The sequence below is a fragment of the Lepidochelys kempii genome, chromosome 9, assembly GCF_965140285.1.
Source record: "Lepidochelys kempii isolate rLepKem1 chromosome 9, rLepKem1.hap1, whole genome shotgun sequence".
Classification (NCBI taxonomy): Eukaryota; Metazoa; Chordata; order Testudines; family Cheloniidae; genus Lepidochelys; species Lepidochelys kempii.
This window is the reverse complement of record NC_136388.1, coordinates 25,774,771-25,793,559: the sequence shown is the minus strand read 5'-3', so window position 1 is coordinate 25,793,559 and position 18,789 is coordinate 25,774,771. Positions and strand designations below refer to the sequence as shown.

General features: G+C 44.0%; 1 protein-coding gene across 3 annotated transcripts in view; it reads left to right on the top strand.

Annotated features, from left to right (window-relative positions):
- ARHGEF26 (Rho guanine nucleotide exchange factor 26) overlaps window positions 1-18,789 on the top strand; it is a 115,074-nt gene that overhangs the window by 81,873 nt on the left and 14,412 nt on the right. For 2 of the 3 annotated variants that reach the window (XM_073359637.1, XM_073359636.1), the window contains exon 12: window positions 5,623-5,832. The exons of the other annotated variant lie outside the window; for it this stretch is intronic. In XM_073359637.1, coding sequence (XP_073215738.1) covers window positions 5,623-5,832 — 210 coding nt within the window. The remainder of the gene's footprint in view (window positions 1-5,622; window positions 5,833-18,789) is intronic. 3 annotated transcript variants of the gene reach the window in all.

The following is an 18,789-nucleotide window of genomic DNA, read 5'->3' as shown; positions in this document are numbered from 1 at the left end:
TCAGTCTTTGTTCTGCTGAGCAGAGACGTTACTTAAAAAAAAATAAGAAAAAGGGGGTGTCGTAAATATAAATGGAAGGGTAAACACCTTTAAATCCCTTCTGGCCAGAGGAAAAACCCTTTCACCTGTAAAGGGTTAAAAAGCTAAGATAACCTTGCTGGCACCTGACCAAAATGACCAATGAGGAGACAAGATACTTTCAAAGCTGTATGGGGTGGGGGGACAAAGGATTCTCTCTGTCTGTGTGATGCTTTTGCCGGGACCAGAGCAGGAATGCAGGTCAGAACTCCTGTAAAAAGTCAGTAAGCAATCTAGTTAGTTATGCGTTAGATTCTGTTTTGTTTAAATGGCTGAGAAAATAAGTTGTGCTGAATGGAATGTATATTCCTGTTTTTGTGTCTTTTTCTAACTTAAGGTTTTGCCTAGAGGGATTCTCTATGTTTTGAATCTGATTACCCTATAAGGTATTTACCATGCTGATTTTACAGAGATGATTCTTTTACTTTTTCTTCAATTAAAATTCTTCTTTTAAGAACCTGATTGCTTTTCATTGTTCTTAAGATCCAAGGGTTTGGGTCTGTGTTCTACTATGCAAATTGGTGAGGATTTTTATCAAGCCTTCCCTAGGAAAGGGGGTTAGTGCGTGGGGGAATATTTGGGGGGTGGGGTGGTTCCAAGTGGGCACTTCCCCTGTTCTTTGTGTAACGCTTTGGAGGTGGCAGCATTAAACCTAAGCTGGTAAGAATAAGCTTGGGGGGGGGTCTTTCATGCAGGTCCCCACATCCATACCCTAGGATTCAGAGTGGAGAAGGAACCTTGACAGGGGGAAAAGTCTCTAGTTGTGTGTGGGAAGAAGCATATACTATATGTTCTGATTTGACTGGGTGCTGATTTTATCTTGCATGATTGTACAATAATATGATTGTGTGCGATGTAAAATCTTATACCTTGGGGCTGTACTCTTGTCTGTTTTGTGTGATTTACTGCTTAGAGAAGAAAGCTTGAAAGAACTTCTTGGAAATAAGCATCAACGTTACTGTAATCTCAAAAAGATGAACATAGATATTAGATAATCCAAAATGGGATGTTGATTGAGTTGCTGTTTAATCTTTTTAGTGCTAAATAGTTATGCAACTTTTGTCAGGGCTTGCATCCAGTATTTTCAGGCAATTAATGACTTCAGTCTCCCATCTTGTATTGGACAGTGCATGTGCTTGTGAATTGATGTATATCTGCCAACATCAGTAGGGGCAAAACACACACTCTTTGGAGGCACCAGAATATAATGCAAACAGACTTTTGTTCAATCCCTAAATCTCTTAGAAATTTGCTCTCACAAAGTTATAAAATAAGTGTTTGGAGATTGTGTAGAACAAAAGTAAATATGTGTGTAAACAATCCCAGTGAGTGAATAAGAAGAATATTCATAGTTACATAAACTATGCTGGCAGGGACTACTAATTCACAAATTTCAGTCATAAACTGCTCGCTATGTAGGGCAGAAAAGAATGGTCCTAGTGCTTCACAGGGAACTAAAGCATCAGGAGGGGCTCATGCTTTGAGGCAGAATGGACTTTTGCGCTGTTCCATTGTAGCAAATATTCTGAAGTTGATTAAAAATGCATTTCTTCATATGAATGTAGATTCATTTACTATTATACTGTTGAATTGATAAGGATTTATGGGCATTCTTATGAAATACGTAGAATTCATCTTAAAAGGTGTTCAGTTTTCTGTATATATCCACCTATTATCCTGAATCAGTTTGTTTTTCAGACTTCAGCTATTACCACTGTCCACGTCTGTTATCTCTCTACTGCAGACAATAAGGAAAGACCTACAGAATAGATTGTACCTCAGTGGAGCCGTGCAACTCATATTGTACCCTTTTGGCCATAAGTGAAGTCCATGACTTGACTAAGCTTTAGTATGGATTTTGACTCGCTGAAGAGAGAGATTTCAGAGTAACAGCCGTGTTAGTCTGTATTCGCAAAAAGAAAAGGAGTACTTGTGGCACCTTAGAGACTAACCAATTTATTTGAGCATAAACTTTCGTGAGCTACAGCTCACTTCGAGTCAGTCTCTGAAAGAGCAATGGTTCAGTTGGATTATCTGTTTAAGGGGAGCTGAATAAAGCAAACATTCTGAAATTAAACAGAGCAGTTACTGTGAAACCTAGAATTATTATTGTCTTCTATTCATATCTCATTGCTAGATGGTTAGTATCTAATTGGTTCAGATCCTGGCGACTGGTTAATTCGTGGATTAGTAGTCCATACCAGTATAGCTCGTATAACTATAAATACTATACTGGTTTGAACTAAGGAGAATTTCTTACTGCACAATCAAAAACAATTGAGAAATATATTGACCATGAGATCCTTTTTTTCTGTGCTGCTGTACAGAAGATTAGTAGATTTGGGATTTTTCTTTGTTTCATCAAGCCCTTGGGGGGCAATAAATCTGCAAAATGACCATGCCTGGTTTTAGTAGTGGGGGCCTTGTCACAGTTTACAATCCAGAGTAGCCTTACTGAAACTGATAGAGCTAGGTAGTTATCAGCTGCCTTTAAAAAGTATCTCATCTTGATGAACAGCTGATGAATTTACAATCCCATATAAGACAATTACGGGAAACACACACACACTCTCCAATGCAAGGAAAAAAGGCTTTCAATGTGCCTTTTTTCTAGCTGAGCAATTCTGTTTCCAAAGTAAGTGGTGCAAATTCTTTTAAATGATCCTTAACTCATGTTTTGGTAGCTGAATGCAGGTAAACAATTTAAAGAACTGGAAATGTAATTAAGATGAACTTCTCCTTGAAAGGCTTTTCTAGCATTTCTTTATACTAATTGGACATGAATGAATAAGTTGGCTAAAACAACAAATATAAAAGAAACTAGCTTGGATTCACAGTGTGGAGTGCTTAGGCATGTTTCTGAAGATGTCTGGAGACTCCACAGTTCAGGCACCTGTTGTCACAGATAAATGTTAATGGATTGGGGCCCTGGAGGGGTTGAAGTAACTGTTTACTGACAGCGCACAGAAACTTCAAGTAACAAGATGACCTGACCAGGCATTCTCTTACGCAACAGCTGAAGGCATGGCAAAGAGAGATTTTTTGATTAGCTAGAGTATTTCAGATTTAGGAGAATGAATGGCTAAGTTGTTTAGGGAGAAGGAGTGTCAGTTTTTAAGTGTTGGTGCTTGGGTAACCGATTTTTTAAAATCGTATTTTTTAGTAACCCTAAACAAAAGTAATGCAGAAATGTATATATAAAGTTCTATTGCATGTCCAGATAATCCTGGAATACGATTCAGAGTAGTGCTTCAGGTGCTAATGGTGCTTCGTTTTATTTGCTTCCTTGGTTTGTAACAAACAGCGTGCGCACGCTCCACCACCCTCTACTATATGGAATGTCGCATCTTCTCATGTTTGTTTTCCCCTCTACACCTCCCCCCACCACCACCACTGTCTGAACTAGTGCAGCCTATCCTTACCTGACTGAAAAGAGGTCCTGAGTTCTTCCGTTTCCAAATATCTTTTACCCAATGTGTGTGGTTAGCTGACATCTGTGGTGTATTTATTTGTAGGCAGCCATAATTTATTAGTTCTTTCGCACCAGAATCCTCTGATTATTTTTGTCAGGAATGTGCTTAGTGTAAAGAGTGTTTGTCAGTTAACAGCTGCTTTCAGAGCCTGCACGGAGGTACACACGTATTGTTTTAGAGTATCACTTTTTAAAAAAAAAAATGAAAAGTAGTATCTTAAAATACATATCTTTATAGAATTCAGATGACATATCCATGCCCACCTTCTTCCCCAAAGCCACCTCATAATAAGCATTGTAAGGTAAAGTGGAGCTTTGGAGCTCTACCTCTTGTCAGTGTGTCTTTGAATACTTTTAGTGCCGTTATCGAGCATGCACAGTGGTCTTGTTTTTTGTAGTCACTAGAATAGATAGTATCTTTTTATTTATCTCATATGGGAAAAGAGATCATGTGTCTAAAAGATATACATTACTATACTGTATTTCAGCAAGACCAGTACAAGGTGAGAAGAATAGGTGACAGCAGTTATCAACTATTCGTTTGAAGCCATAATGGTGTTATGACCATATAGCAAGTTTTGAAACTTTGTAAAAATAGATTGTGGTCCAGCTCCTGTACATGCAGATTAACAGGAAGCTTAACAAAAAAGCATCATTTTCTCTGCCTCCTTTTTAAACACAGGTTTATTATATTGCACAATCCATTATAAATGTAGGCGTTCGTACTTTTGGAAACTTGAAAAATGGAAGTGGGGAAAGTATATTCTGTTTAATGGATTCAGTGGCATTTCTCTATTTGTTTTTGTAATGTGCTAACTTCTGAATGTTGCATCTGATCAAGTCCAAAATTTCAGGGACTGTCCTAGGAATCATTGGGTAGAACCCTATTTTAGTGAAAATATATTTAAAAAAAAAAAAAAGGAAACCAAATGAGAGTAATGAGGGGTACACAGTGCCCCAGGCATCTGGTTAGCACACACAGCACTTCAGCCACCTTTGTAATGGCAACAATTAACCTCTTCCAGCGTAATACCCTCCAGCTCAGCTTAGCTTTACTCAGCCTCCTAATACAGTTAAAAAAATATTGACACTCTGAATGACTTCTCTCCGAGCCAGAAAGTGGGGTGGGGGAAAAAGAGCGATGGGGGAAGAAGGGAATGGGGAAGCTCAAAGAGCCCTTGGCATGATTGAGGGAGAAATGGGGGGCGTGGCCATGGGAGAAACGGGGGGGGGGGGGGTAAACAGAAACAAAACCTCTGGCAGTGGGAGAGAATGGAGAGCCCTCTTGTGGGGGGCCTGGGGTACATACTGAGTGGGCAGGGGAAAGAAGATGGGAAGGGGGGGCAGAATACAGAACCCGTGATGGTGGAACAATGGGGGACCCTGGTGTAGAGGGAAAGAGCGGTATGAAGGAGCACCCAGAGAGCTGCAATTGGGGGAAGCGTGAGGGACAATTATATGGGCGATGGGGGCCATGAGGGGGACAGAGAGCCCCCGGTGTGGGGGAAGGGGAGGTGCACAGGGTCCCTGGCATGAGGGTGGAGGTTGCAAGGAGTCCCTGAAATAGAAGTAGATGGTAGGGTGGCATACAGAGAGGTGGGGGGTGGGGGATGGGGGGGGGCAAAGAGCCCCTGGTGTGTGTAGTGTGCTCCGCCTACAGAAGCAACAAAGTGTGTAACATTCTAGTAAATTATATTCTAAAACAGAGTTGCTTTTGGATGTCAGGTATTGCTTAGGAGTTACAGAAAATAAACCAGAAGACATTATTCTCCATTTGCTATGGAGTAAGGTAAGCTTACGTCACCCAAGGAGTGTCAAAGCCATGTAAACTGTGCTTCTGACTGAAGTGCCTTAAAGCGCAAAGATTAATTTCTTCTGCATCTTTGACAAGCAGATGCTTTGTAAATTTTTGAAAAAAATTTTTTTGCTAAAGGGCTGAAAGTGTCAGAAGAATAATGTGCCATAGAAAAGCATTGGAAATGGGTGCTACTCCTGAATTTGCTTCTTGACACGTTTAGTGGAGAATTGTTTACTCTGAGCAAAAGTGTTAGGTTTTTTTCCTTGTTTTGCAGTGAGGAGAGCTACAATGTCACAGATTATTCCTTGAGGGACCAGCTGTTGGTTGAACAATGTGACAGTGAGGAGCTGAATTCCTCACCTGTAAAGAACAGTTCCACTATGTTGTACTCGCGGCAGAGCTCTACAAGTCACCTCTTCAGATTAACTGTCCTTAGCAACCATGCAGGAGAGAAGGTGGAGATGCTACTGGGGACCGAGACTCAGTAAGTAGATAACTAAAAACTTCTCCAACTCTCCTTCCTTCTCCTCCCATTTGAGGCATTTTTCTTTTATCTAAGGTGCTGGAGCTTCTTCAATTCTACTCTGTTTTGTTCAGCAAGTCTAAAAAACATAGCAGAGTCCCCATACAGCATCTTGATGAGAGGCCTAAACTGTAGTGGTCAAAGTAACAAAACAAAATGGAACTGCTGTCAAATCCAGATATCTCTCTGGACAGTGTAAGGGTATGTCTACACTACGAAATTAGGTCGAATTTATAGAACTCGGTTTCTTAGAAATCGGTGTTATATATTCGAGTGTGTGTGTGTCCCCACAGAAAATGCTCTAAGCGCATTAACTCGGCGGAGTGCTTCCACAGTACCAAGGCTAGAGTCGACTTCCGGAGTGTTGCACTGCGGGTAGTTATTCCACAGTTCCTGCAGTCTCCGCTTTCCATTGGAATTCTGGGTTGAGATCCCAATGCCTGATGGGGCTAAAACATTGTCGCGGGTGGTTCTGGGTACATATCGTCAGGTCCCCGTTCCCTCCCTCCCTCCATGAAAGCAAGGGCAGACAATTGTTTCGCACCTTTTTTCCTGAGTTACCTGTGCAGACGCCATACCACGGCAAGCATGGAGCCCGCTCAGGTAACTGTCACTGTATGTCTCCTGGGTGCTGGCAGACGTGGTACTGCATTGCTACACAACAGCATCAACCCATTGCCTTGTGGCAGCAGACAGTACAATACGACTGGTAGCCGTCATCGTCATGTCCGCGGTGCTCCTGGCCACATTGGCCAGGAGCGCCTGGGCAAACATGGGCGCAGGGACTAAAATCGGAGTGACTTGATCAGGTCATTCTCTTTAGTCCTGCAGTCAGTCCTATTGAACCATCTTATGATGAGCAGGCAGGCGATACGGATTGCTAGCAGTCCTACTGCACCGTCCTCTGCCAAGCAGCCATGAGATGTGGATGGCTTGCAGTCCTTCTGCACCGTCTGCTGCCAGCCAAAGATGTAAAAGATAGATGGAGTGGATCAAAACAAGAAATAGACCAGTTTTGTTTTGTACTCATTTGCTTCCCCCCCGTCCCCCATCTAGGGGACTCATTCCTCTAGGTCACACTGCAGTCACTCACAGAAAAGGTGCAGCGAGGTAAATCTAGCCATGTATCAATATGAGGCCAGACCAACCTGCTTGTTTCAATAAGAAAAGTTACTCATTGATGTAAAGCCACCCCCTTTGTTGGTTTTAATTCCCTGAAGCCAACCCTGTAAGCCATGTCATCAGTCGCCCCTGCCTCCGTCAGAGCAATGGCAGACAATCGTTCTGCGCCTTTTTTCAGTGCGGACGCCATACCAAGGCAAGCATGGAGGCCGCTCAGCTCACTTTGGCAATTAGGAGCACATTCAACATCACACGCATTATCCAACAGTATATGCGGCACCAGACCCTGGCAGAGTGATACCGGGCGAGTAGGCGACGTCAGTGCGGTCGCGTGAGTGATCAGGACATGGACGCAGATTTCTTTGAAAGCATGGGCCCTGGCAATGCATGCATCATGGTGCTAATGGGCCAGGTTCATGCTGTGGAACGCCGATTCTGGGCTCGGGAAACAAGCACAGACTTGTGGGACCGCATAGTGTTGCAGGTCTGGGACGATTCCCAGTGGCTACGAAACTTTTGCATGCATAAGGGCACTTTCATGGAACTTTGTGACTTGCTTTCCCCTGCCCTGAAGCTCATGAATACCAAGATGAGAGCAGCCCTCACAGTTGAGAAACGAGTGGCAATAGCCCTGTGGAAGCTTGCAACGCCAGACAGCTACCGGTCAGTTGGGAATCAATTTGGAGTGGGCAAATCTACTGTGGGGGCTGCTGTGATGCAAGTAGCCCACGCAATCAAAGATCTGCTGATATCAAGGGTAGTGACCCTGGGAAATGTGCAGGTCATAGTGGATGGCTTTGCTGCAATGGGATTCCCTAACTGTGGTGGGGCCATAGACGGAACCCATATCCCTATCTTGGCACCGGAGCACCAAGCCTGCGAGTACATAAACCACAAGGGGTACTTTTCAATAGTGCTGCAAGCTCTGGTGGATCACAAGGGACGTTTCACCAACATCAACGTGGGATGGCCGGGAAAGGTGCATGATGCTTGCATCTTCAGGAACTCTGGTCTGTTTCAAAAGCTGCAGGAAGGGACTTTATTCCCAGACCAGAAAATAACTGTTGGGGATGTTGAAATGCCTATATGTATCCTTGGGGACCCAGCCTACCCCTTAATGCCTTGGCTCATGAAGCCGTACACAGGCAGCCTGGACAGTAGTCAGGAGCTGTTCAACTACAGGCTGAGCAAGTGCAGAATGGTGGTAGAATGTGCATTTGGACGTTTAAAGGCGCGCTGGCGCAGTTTACTGACTCGCTTAGACCTCAGCGAAACCAATATTCCCACTGTTATTACTGCTTGCTGTGTGCTCCACAATATCTGAGAGTTCTCTTTGTTTCTCCTTGATGAAACCCCCCTCCCCTTGGTTCACTCTACTTCCCTGTAAGCTAACCACCCTCCCCTCCTCCCTTCGATCACCGCTTGCAGAGGCAATAAAGTCATTGTTGCTTCACATTCATGCATTCTTTGTTCATTCATCGCACAAATAGGGGGATGACTACCAAGGTAGCCCAGGAGGGGTGGTGGAGGAGGGAAGGAAAATGCCACACAGCACTTTAACAGTTTACAACTTTAAAATTTATTGAATGCCAGCCTTCTTTTTTTTGGGCAGTCCTCTGTGGTGGAGTGGCTGGTTGGCCGGAGGCCCCCCCACCGCGTTCTTGGGCATCTGGGTGTGGAGGCTATGGAACTTGGGGAGGAGGGCGGTTGGTTACACAGGGGCTATAGTGGCAGTCTGTGCTCCAGCTGCCTTTGCTGCAGCTCAACCATACATTGGAGCATACTGGTTTGGTCCTCCAGCAGCCTCAGCATTGAATCCTGCCTCCTCTCATCACGCTGCCGCCACATTTGAGCTTCAGCCCTGTCTTCAGCCCGCCACTTACTCTCTTCAGCCCACCACCTCTCCTCCTGGTCATTTTGTGCTTTCCTGCACTCTGACATTATTTGCCTCCACGCATTCGTCTGTGCTCTGTCAGTGTGGGAGGACAGCATGAGCTCAGAGAACATTTCATCACGAGTGTGTTTTTTTTTTTCTTTCTAATCTTCACTAGCCTCTGGGAAGGAGAAGATCCTGTGATCATTGAAGCACATGCAGCTGGTGGAAGAAATAAAAGGGACAGCGGTATTTAAAAAGACACATTTTATAAAACAGTGGCTACGCTCTTTAAGGGTAAACCTTGCTTTTAACATTACATACATAGCACATGTGCTTTCGTTACAAGGTTGCATTTTGCCTCCCCCCACCGCGTGGCTACCCCCTCAACCCTCCCCGTGGCTAACAGCGGGGAACATTTCTGTTCAGCCACAGGCAATGGGCTCCTCTGAGTGTCCCCTGAAGAAAAGCACCCTATTTCAACCAGGTGACCATGAATGATATCTCACTCTCCTGAGGATAACAGAGAGAGATAAAGAACAGATGTTGTTTGAACGCCAGCAAACATATACTGCAATGCTTTGTTGTACAGTGATTCCTGAGTACGTGTTAGTGACCTGGAGTGGTAAAGTTTCCTACCATGAAGGACGCAATAAGGCTGCCCTCCCCAGAAACCTTTTGCAAAGGCTTTGGGAGTACATCCAGGAGAGCCACGAATGCCAGGGCAAATTAATCCTTTCACATGCTTGCTTTTAAACCATGTATAGTATTTTAAAAGGTACACTCACCGGAGGTCCCTTCTCCGCCTGCCGGGTCCAGGAGGCAGCCTTGGGTGGGTTCGGGGGGTACTGACTCCAGGTCCAGAGTGAGAAACAGTTCCTGGCTGTCGGGAAAACCTTTTTCTCCGCTTGCTTGCTGTGAGCTATCTACAACCACCTCCTCCTCCTCCTCCTCCTCATCTTCTTCGTCCCCAAAACCTGCTTCCTTGTTGCCTCCATCTCCATTGAAGGAGTCAAACAACACGGCTGGGGTAGTGGTGGCTGAACCCCCTAAAATGGCATGCAGCTCATCAAAGAAGCGGCATGTTTGGGGCTCTGATCCGGAGCGGCCGTTCGCCTCTCTGGTTTTCTGGTAGGCTTTCCTCAGCTCCTTAAGTTTCACGTGGCACTGCTTCGGGTCCCTGTTATGGCCTCTGTCCTTCATGCCCTGGGAGATTTTGACAAAGGTTTTGGCATTTTGAAAACTGGAACGGAGTTCTGATAGCACGGATTCCTCTCCCCATACAGCGATCAGATCCCATACCTCCCGTTCAGTCCATGCTGGAGCTCTTTTGCGATTCTGGAACTCCATCATGGTCACCTCTGCTGATGAGCTCTGCATGGTCACCTGCAGCTTGCCACGCTGGCCAAACAGGAAATGAGATGCAAAAGTTTGCAGTTCTTTTCCTGTCTACCTAGCCAGTGCATCTGAGTTGAGAGTGCTGTCCAGAGCGGTCACAATGGAGCACTCTGGGATAGCTCCTGGAGGCCAATACCATCGAATTGTGTCCACAGTACCCCAAATTCGACACAGCAAGGCTAATCCACTTGTCAGGGATGGAATAAGGAAATCGATTTTAAGAGCCCTTTAAGTTGAAATAAAGGGCTTCATCGTATGGACGGGTACAGGTTTACGTCGATTTAACGCTGCTAAATTCGACCTAAAGTCCTAGTGTAGACCAGGGCTAAGCCATTACACTAACTGCACTGGATAGTAGGGCTGGGCCAGAAGCTGTTTTACCATCCTGTGAAAAAATTTGTGATTTCAAAAATTCCTCATTCTACCTTGAGGTTTTTTTTGTGAGGAGATGGAGAGACCCGCACCAGAATAGCAAGTAGCCTGAATCCGGCAGAGCAGGAACTTGAACCTGCTTTTCCCACATCCCAGGTGAGTGCCCTAGCCATTGGGCTACCGACTATTCTAGGATGCCGTGACTGCTCTCTGATGCTGATTAAACTGACCCTTTCCCCCCAAAAATGTTGGTTTCAATGAAACAGCATTTTCAATTCCGGACCCACTCTGCAAGACAATGTATTGATCAAACATAATAACTTAACCTGTTTATCTTACAGTAGAAGTAAGCTGCATATTGTTGGCTCATACAAGATTTTAGAAGTATGTACAGTATGTGATTTGCTTGTGGTTTTTAAGTGTTGGAGTCGCTGTTTATTATAGTTTTATAATGTGTTCGACCAAAATGGCATAGAAACAAAGAATATGCAAAATTCTACCCATAACAGTTAAGGGAGCAGTTATAGTGGCACTTGAATTTGCCTCCTAGGGAAATTCGTGTATTTCTTTCATGTGTATCAAATGAATTCTACTCCAGGTTCTGTACAGGTAGGGTTTTTTTATCTTTTTCCAATCAGAATATCTGTTCTTTGAGCTGATTAAGCTCATATAATTATGTCTCACTAGTCAGATCAGTAACTTGACTGGAGCCATGGTAAATTAGAACAAGACAAAGAGACTATATGGATGCTCCTGTGCTCTGAATGTGTATGCAAATTATATAATGTCAACCCACGTCAAGATACAGCCCATACTTAGAGTAATATGAAATGTTAGCCTGGGATATTATTTGACATCTGTACACTACAAAACTCTGTGGAGTGCATTAGAGACCATTTCTACAGCAGTATCGGCATCCGATGAAGTGAGCTGTAGCTCCCAAAAGCTTATGCTCAAATAGATTTGTTAGTCCCTAAGGTGCCACAAGTACTCCTTTTTGTGGATACGGACTAACACGGCTACTACTCTGAAACCTGCATCAGTATAAGAGAACTTAGATGCAAACTTCTCCATACTTGAGATAATGGTAATATGTAGCTATCTGCAGTTTTGCACTAGCATAATTAATTGCTGGCTGTTAGGTTCTGTGGAGTTCTATGACTAGAGTATAGGATGACTGCTGAGCTCTGCTCAGTACCTACAGCTCAGCCCAAGACTGTCACCTGCACCAGAGCACACACTTTTAAAAATAGGCAAGGGCAGTCCTGACAAGCCAGGAGAGCTGTTGTCCTGCTTTCTGTCTCCTTCTGTGGGCAATAGGGCAGGAGAATGTGTGGCTAGTGAGACTTCCCCGTCTGGCAAGAGCAGCACAGAAAGAGGAAGCTGCAGCTAGATCCCAGCAGGGCAGAAAGAACAAAATGCCAGGTGCCTGGCTACATCCAAAGGGCAGATTCCATGGCCAGAACATGAAATTCTGCAGCAAGTTGGCAAAATGCCAAATTCCACGTTCAATTCACTGAACAAGGAATTGTAGAGGGTGCAAGGCCCTGTGTATATAAGTCATTACCTCTGGCAGCTTTACCAAAGCAGAATCTTTCAGAATGGTCACCGAAGGCTCAGGTGAAATATCACTCACAAAAAGTTTTCATGAGAGTTCAAAGTGAAAAGTGTTTTCCTTATTTCCACTCCTGCAACTTTCAACATCAACCTTACCCAGATAATTTTCCACTGACTGCAGCCTTAAGTCCTTTTTAAAGGTGCCAATGTGTATGTGTTCAACAGAGATTAACTAAATCTGGCTAGGTGATAGTGGCCATTGTACATGCAAACAATTTTATGCAGGGTGTTTGGCCTCTTAAAACTAATTTTTACTGCCTCTTCCTCAAGATCACAACCCTGATTTACCTGATCTTATCAGTCTTTGAACGGTTGTTATTTCTCCAGCTGATCATGTCGATCAGACTTCCTCAAGAGTGATTGAGGACAAAGTGGTTTGTTACTCCTGCTCTTAGGGGAGGGCTAAAGTTTGAACATTAAGGGAAAACCCTAATGAGAGGTAATATCTCTGTCTGCCTCTGGATAAATGAAACATTTCACTACCTCACTGTCTCTTCTTTCAGAAGCATGAAAGAGTCAAATACATATTGAAACAGAAAATACCGTTATGTTTTAAACCATGGGTCATGCATTCTTCTAGTGATGATAACCCAGCAGTTAAGTGTAGAAGGTTACTTTATGTCAAACTCATTGTTCAAAAGTTGTAAGCGATTTTTGCCAAACCTCTCTGACCACAAAACAGGATATAACAGTGAAATTAATTTTAACCTAGCATACCTCAAACCCAAACTCAATGCTGTTGCGGATGTAAACTGTGGTGAGTTGGCCTCTGTCAGTCAGTGACTTTAGCAAATGAAAAAAGACTTACATGTCTTAGCAGTAGAGTCATTCTGAGGATACAAATGTTAGCTGTTAAATATTTCATCTATCTAAGGCAGGGGGTCTCAAACTGGGGCTTGTGACCCCTCAAGGGGTCGTGAGGTTATTACATCGGGGTCATGAGCTCTCAGCCTCCACCTCCAAGCCCCCGCTTTGCCTCCAGCATTTATAATAGTGTTAAATATTTTTAAAGTTTTTTTTAATTAATAAGGGGTGTCGCACTGAGAGGCTTGCTGTGTGAAAGGGGTCACCAGTACAAAAGTGAGAACCACTGATCTAAGGGCTTGTCTACATGAACATTTTTTGCCACAAGCTTAGGTGTGAATCTACTCTGCAGTAGCCTGCCATGCACTAACTGTCCATGTGAACCCTGCAAATGTGCACTAATAATTTGTTAGTGTGCTTTGATCAACCCCACTTTGCAGTGGGAGAAAATTAAAGTAAGCTCCACGCAGAAAGTTAGTATGAGGCAAGCTAGTATGGGGTTGAGTCGCCCAGCCTGCTGTGAACTAAATGTATACAAGCCTTTAGGTAAAATCTAGGCACAATCTGAATGTTGTTCATGAATGGTGTTTTGTCACAGATCTTCAGGTTTTCCTGGACAGTTTAAAAACAGAAGGTAGGTGAATATGAAATAGAATTAAATTAGAGAAAAGGGAATATTAAAAAGAGGAAAAAATAAAATATGGCGGTGGATGGAGTGAGTGAGGTGAAAGGGAGAAGAAGAAAAGTGTCAAATGACACAAAAATGGAGAAGTTAGTGTTTTCAATAAAGGAGCATAAATAAAATTATACTTCATTGGCAGACATCGATCTCCATGCTTTGCGGAAAGATATGTGATGGGTATTTTGAGCACTTACGTTAATATGGATATTACTACCTATTCTGGATTAAAAATTGGGTTAGAGATGAAAGCAGAATTCACTAGAATTTATGCACAGCCTTCTGGCTGATGGGGGCAGGGCCTAGGAGCCTTCAAATCAACCATTTTTCAAGGGATAAATCTGAAAATATAACTGTATTGGCAGATATAGATGGAGCTGGGCTCCACTTATCCTGCAGCAGAGAAGGGCAGTGGCTGCTCATAAATCATTACCCTACTATGAGAAATGAGACAGTTAAGTTTGAGTTAGAGGAGACCCAAAGAACCATCTTGCTGGCCTTCTCCAAAATCCTTAGTGTGGCCATAGATTCATGGAGGCACCATGATCCACTGGATAGAACCCAAGACTGGCAGTCATGAGACCTGAGTTTTGTTTGCTCTGCTACTGACTTTGTAATGTGATCTTGGGTCAGTCGCCCCTTTGTGTCAGAGTTTCCCATCTGTGAAGAGCGGATAACCCTTTCCCACCTTCGTAAGACACTTTGAGATGTGTCTACTTTTAGGTGGATGAAAACTGCCTTAAAACATCTTGGTGGAAATGGTGGTGTTTAATTATCACAGTGGATGTGAGTGAGTTACATTATGGACTTCAGGGGGGGAAATTGCTTCAGGGGCACAGTCCAAGGTGCTAAACCCAGCTGTTAGGAGTCAATTTTCATAGTGAGATGTGGGTGAATTACACCACTTAAAGCCATTTTCTTATACGTTCTGTAAAACATACCTATGTATATGAAATATTTTTTTGCATTGTCAGAAACTTCCACTCCTGTTTGCTACAGGTTAATCTGCTATCATTAACTCATTTTTATAGAGAGACTCTTTTTAGAAACAATAAATCCAAACTAGGCAGCCGTTGTCTCATATAATCCTGTCATGAAAGGATTGAGTAATTATATATCTCTGCATTTTATGACTAACCATACAGCACACAGTTGATTACATTGCACTGAGTCTGTGTAAACAAACTCTTCTTTTTAGATGTTTATTCACTGGTTATACTTCAGTTTGGTAAACAGCCTTAATAATGCATGTGATCGTATTTGTTGTGTTGATTCTGAAATATGTTAGAGGTGCACTAAGTCCTTGAACCCAAGACTGAGTCCCCCCAATAGTTCATGAAGGTGTTCTGATGTCTCACATGTGGAGTTGTTTCAAGAAGGAGCTGTGTTAGTTCACGGGCCATGAATTCAGAATAAATAGAGCTTTTTTAAAAGCCTGTAGTCCATGGGTATAATTTTTAAGAGGAGAATAAATATAGGATAAATAGTAATTTTTTTGTAGCTGATTTCCAGCCGAGACTAAAACTTTACCTAGTACTGGGAAAATACATTCAGCCCTAAGAATCAGGGATGCAGAGACGGATTAGGGGTTTGTGGGGCCCTGGGCCAGAGCAAGTGGGCGCCCCTTCTGCCTGTAGTCCCCCCGCTCCAGTTGGGAAATGGGCTCGGGGCATGGGGGCTTCCCCTGCTCCCTGGCAGGAATGCTGGGTGGGCAGAGCAGGGCAAGCCCCCGTACCCTGACCCCGTGCCCTGGCAGGAGTGCCAGGTGGAGCAGGGCAAGCCCCTGGGCTCCGATCCCACTCCCCAGCAGGAGTGCTGGAAGGGCGGAGCAGGTCAGGGTGCAGGGGTGCCTCAATTGGCACCGGCCCCATTGGCCCGGTGGCTAATCCACCACTGCAGGGATGTACCACCATCAGTGATGCAGTGGTTACTTGCTCTTAACTCCTCCTTCATTGGTCTTGTGTGCTGGAGGACAAGGGATATTGAGTGAACGAGGTAGAATCCTGGGTACTGAAAAATCTGTCTGTTATGAGGTACCACCATGTTTGTATTAGATCTTGGTGCCAAGAACTCAGAATGTCTGTGCCATGAAGATTATCAACTCTCCAGTCCCTGAAACAATGGCATAGCTCTAGGTATGAAGACCGCTATTCAATACCCTTACTAGCAGAAGTTACTTCAGGCTCTGATGCAGTAAGAGAGCAGGAATAGAGTTAGAAGAGGAGAAAAAAACGACATAATTAAAACTGATTTGCATATGAAACTAGTGTGTTCTGAAATAGAACCTGGTTACAACTGAAGCATTCTGATTTGATGTCAGTAATTTCATACCCATGTCAAGAGCCCCCACTGAATAGTGAAATGACTTTGCAGTTTGTGTTACATAAGCAGCAGAAAATATGCTAGGCAGTACATCTTGTGGCGGAGGGATGGGTATGTCTGCACTGCAGCCGCATGTGAGCCAGTGCGGGTAGACGGACTTGTGCTAGCTAGCTCAGGGGCTCAAGCTAGCACACTACAAATAGCCAGCTGGATGTTGCAGTTGGGGGTGGAGCTAGATGAATCTGTCTACCCTAGCTGGGAGGCTTGCTCCCAGTCCCAGTGTAGGCATAGCCTGTTTGTCTTGGATGGTTTAAGGAGTGAGATGGGAAGCCAAGGCGTGCAGTAACTCCAGGAATGCACTGGTTATCATACCTCAAGGCCTAAAACAATTGTCTGAGATGATCTAAGAGTTTGGCAGCAACTGTGCTTGCTTCTAAAATGGAGAAGAATCACTTGGGGGCGTATACAGGTCTTTGTATTGTGCTTTTCCTGCCAGGAGGCTCTGACTGGAAGTGTTTCTCAGCCTTTTTGATACTGGGGACAGGCTTGCTGCCTTCCTAAACTGTGTCAGGGAGATCTCGGGGACCAGCTGTTGAGAAACACTGGAGTAGGGCATTTATAAATGGAAAACTCATCTGGTTTTCATCCAGACACAAGGGAGTTTTCAGTCAGAGGGCCAGATCCTTAGCTTATTTAAGTCAGTGTAACTCCATTGAAACCTATGTAGCCATGCTGATTTACACAGCTGAGGATTTGAACCGTGATGTTTGAGCACTTACAGAATCCATCCAGCAATCCATTGCAAACTGCAAATATATATTTGACTTAATTTATTGGCTAATTACTTGTGACTTCTTCAATCAGAAATGTAAACAGATGCTTTTCAACACACAATACAATAGGGAAAATCCAGATTTTCTGTTTTTGTTCAGATTGTGTTCAGGGGAGAGAAATCTCAAAGTTCATACATACTCAGTTGTGATATCCATCTATCTGTCTACAGTATCTGCCCTGGCCACTTGGACTTGGGCTACACTTGCAGATAAGAACATAAGAATGGCCATACTGGGTCAGACCTAAGGTCCATCAAGCCCAGTATCCTGTCCTCTGACAGTGGCCAATGGCAAGTGCCCCAATCTAATGAACAGACAGTTTATCATCAAGTGATCCATGTCCTGGCACCCAATCCCAGCTTCTAGCGAACAGAGCCTAGGGACACCATTCCTGTCCATCCTGGCTAATAGTCATTGGTGGACCTATCTTACATGAATCTGTCTAGTTCCCTTTTGAACCCCGTTATAGTATTGGCCTTCACAACACCCTCTGGCAAGGAGTTCCAAAGGTTGACATGTGTTGAGTGAGAAAATACTTTCTTGTGTTTGTTTTAAACCTACTACCTATTGATTTCATTTGGTGACCCTTAGTTCTTGTGTTATGAGAAGGAGTAAATAACACTTCCTAATTTACTTTCTCCACACCTACCTATTATAAAATCATGATTTCATAGACCTCTATCATATCCCCCTTAGTCATCTCTTTTCGAAGCTGAAAAGTCCCAGTCGTATTAATCTCTCCTTATACAGAAGCTGTTCTATCTATACCCTTCATCATTTTTGTTGCCCTTTTCTGAACCTTTTCCAATTCCAATATATCTTTTTTGAGATAGGGCAACCACATCTGCACACAGTATTCAAGGTGTGGGAGTACCATGAATTTATATAGAGGCAATATGATATTTTCTGTATTATTATCTAGCCCTTTCTTGATGATTCCCAACATTCTGTTCGCTTTTTTGACTGCCGCTGCACATTGAGTGGACGATTTCAGAGAACTATCCACAATGATTCCAAGATTTTTCTTGAGTGGTAACAGCTAATTTGTAGAGCGCCGGGAGTTAAACCAGCCTTCAGAGACCGCAGCAGGGAAAACGCTGCCATGTATTTACACTGTCAGCTGCAAGTGCACTGGTGTGGCCATATTAGCAGCTCTTGCAATGCCACAAAGAGCAGTGCATTGTGGTAGCTATCCCAGTGTGCAAGTGGCTGCAGCATGCTTTTCAAATGGTGAGGGAGGGAGTGTGACGGTGTGTATGTGGTGGGAGAGACAGTGTGTTTTGGGGATCAGAGAGTGCGTCAGCATGCTGTCTTGTAACTTCAGACAGCAGCAGACCCTCCTCCCCCAGCCTCTCTCTCTCTCTCACACTCCCAGCCGCAGCATTCCACAGTAACGGCTTGCCTTGTCCCGGAGCAGATAAGCAGGCAGCTGTCAGAAACGGAGCTTTGAAAGGGGATATCCACATGCCTGCAGCCAAGTTCAAAACAATGACAAGAGTGGCCACTTGACTTCAGGAGATTATGGGATGTTTCTGGAGGCCAATCACAGCACAGTAATGCAACACCTTGTTCACACTGACGCCTGGGCGTTTCAACCAGGGCACATCAAGCTTTATGCTTCTGGTGGAGGTAGATTACTGGGAGCGCTCCAGCTGCAGAGTCCAGAAGCTTTACGTGCCTTGCCAGTGTGGACACCTCAGGAGTTAGGGCGCCCGGGACTGATTTAATGCACTCTAACTTGCAAGTGTAGCCAAGCCGCTCGCACTTTTTGCAGCAGTAAGTGTATTAACCCTGGTCAAATTCCTCCTTGAATAATTTTTCTACTTAAAATCACCTTTCGTTGGAATATATTCTATTCTCACTTCCTATCCTAGGCATTATATGCTATTGATGATTGC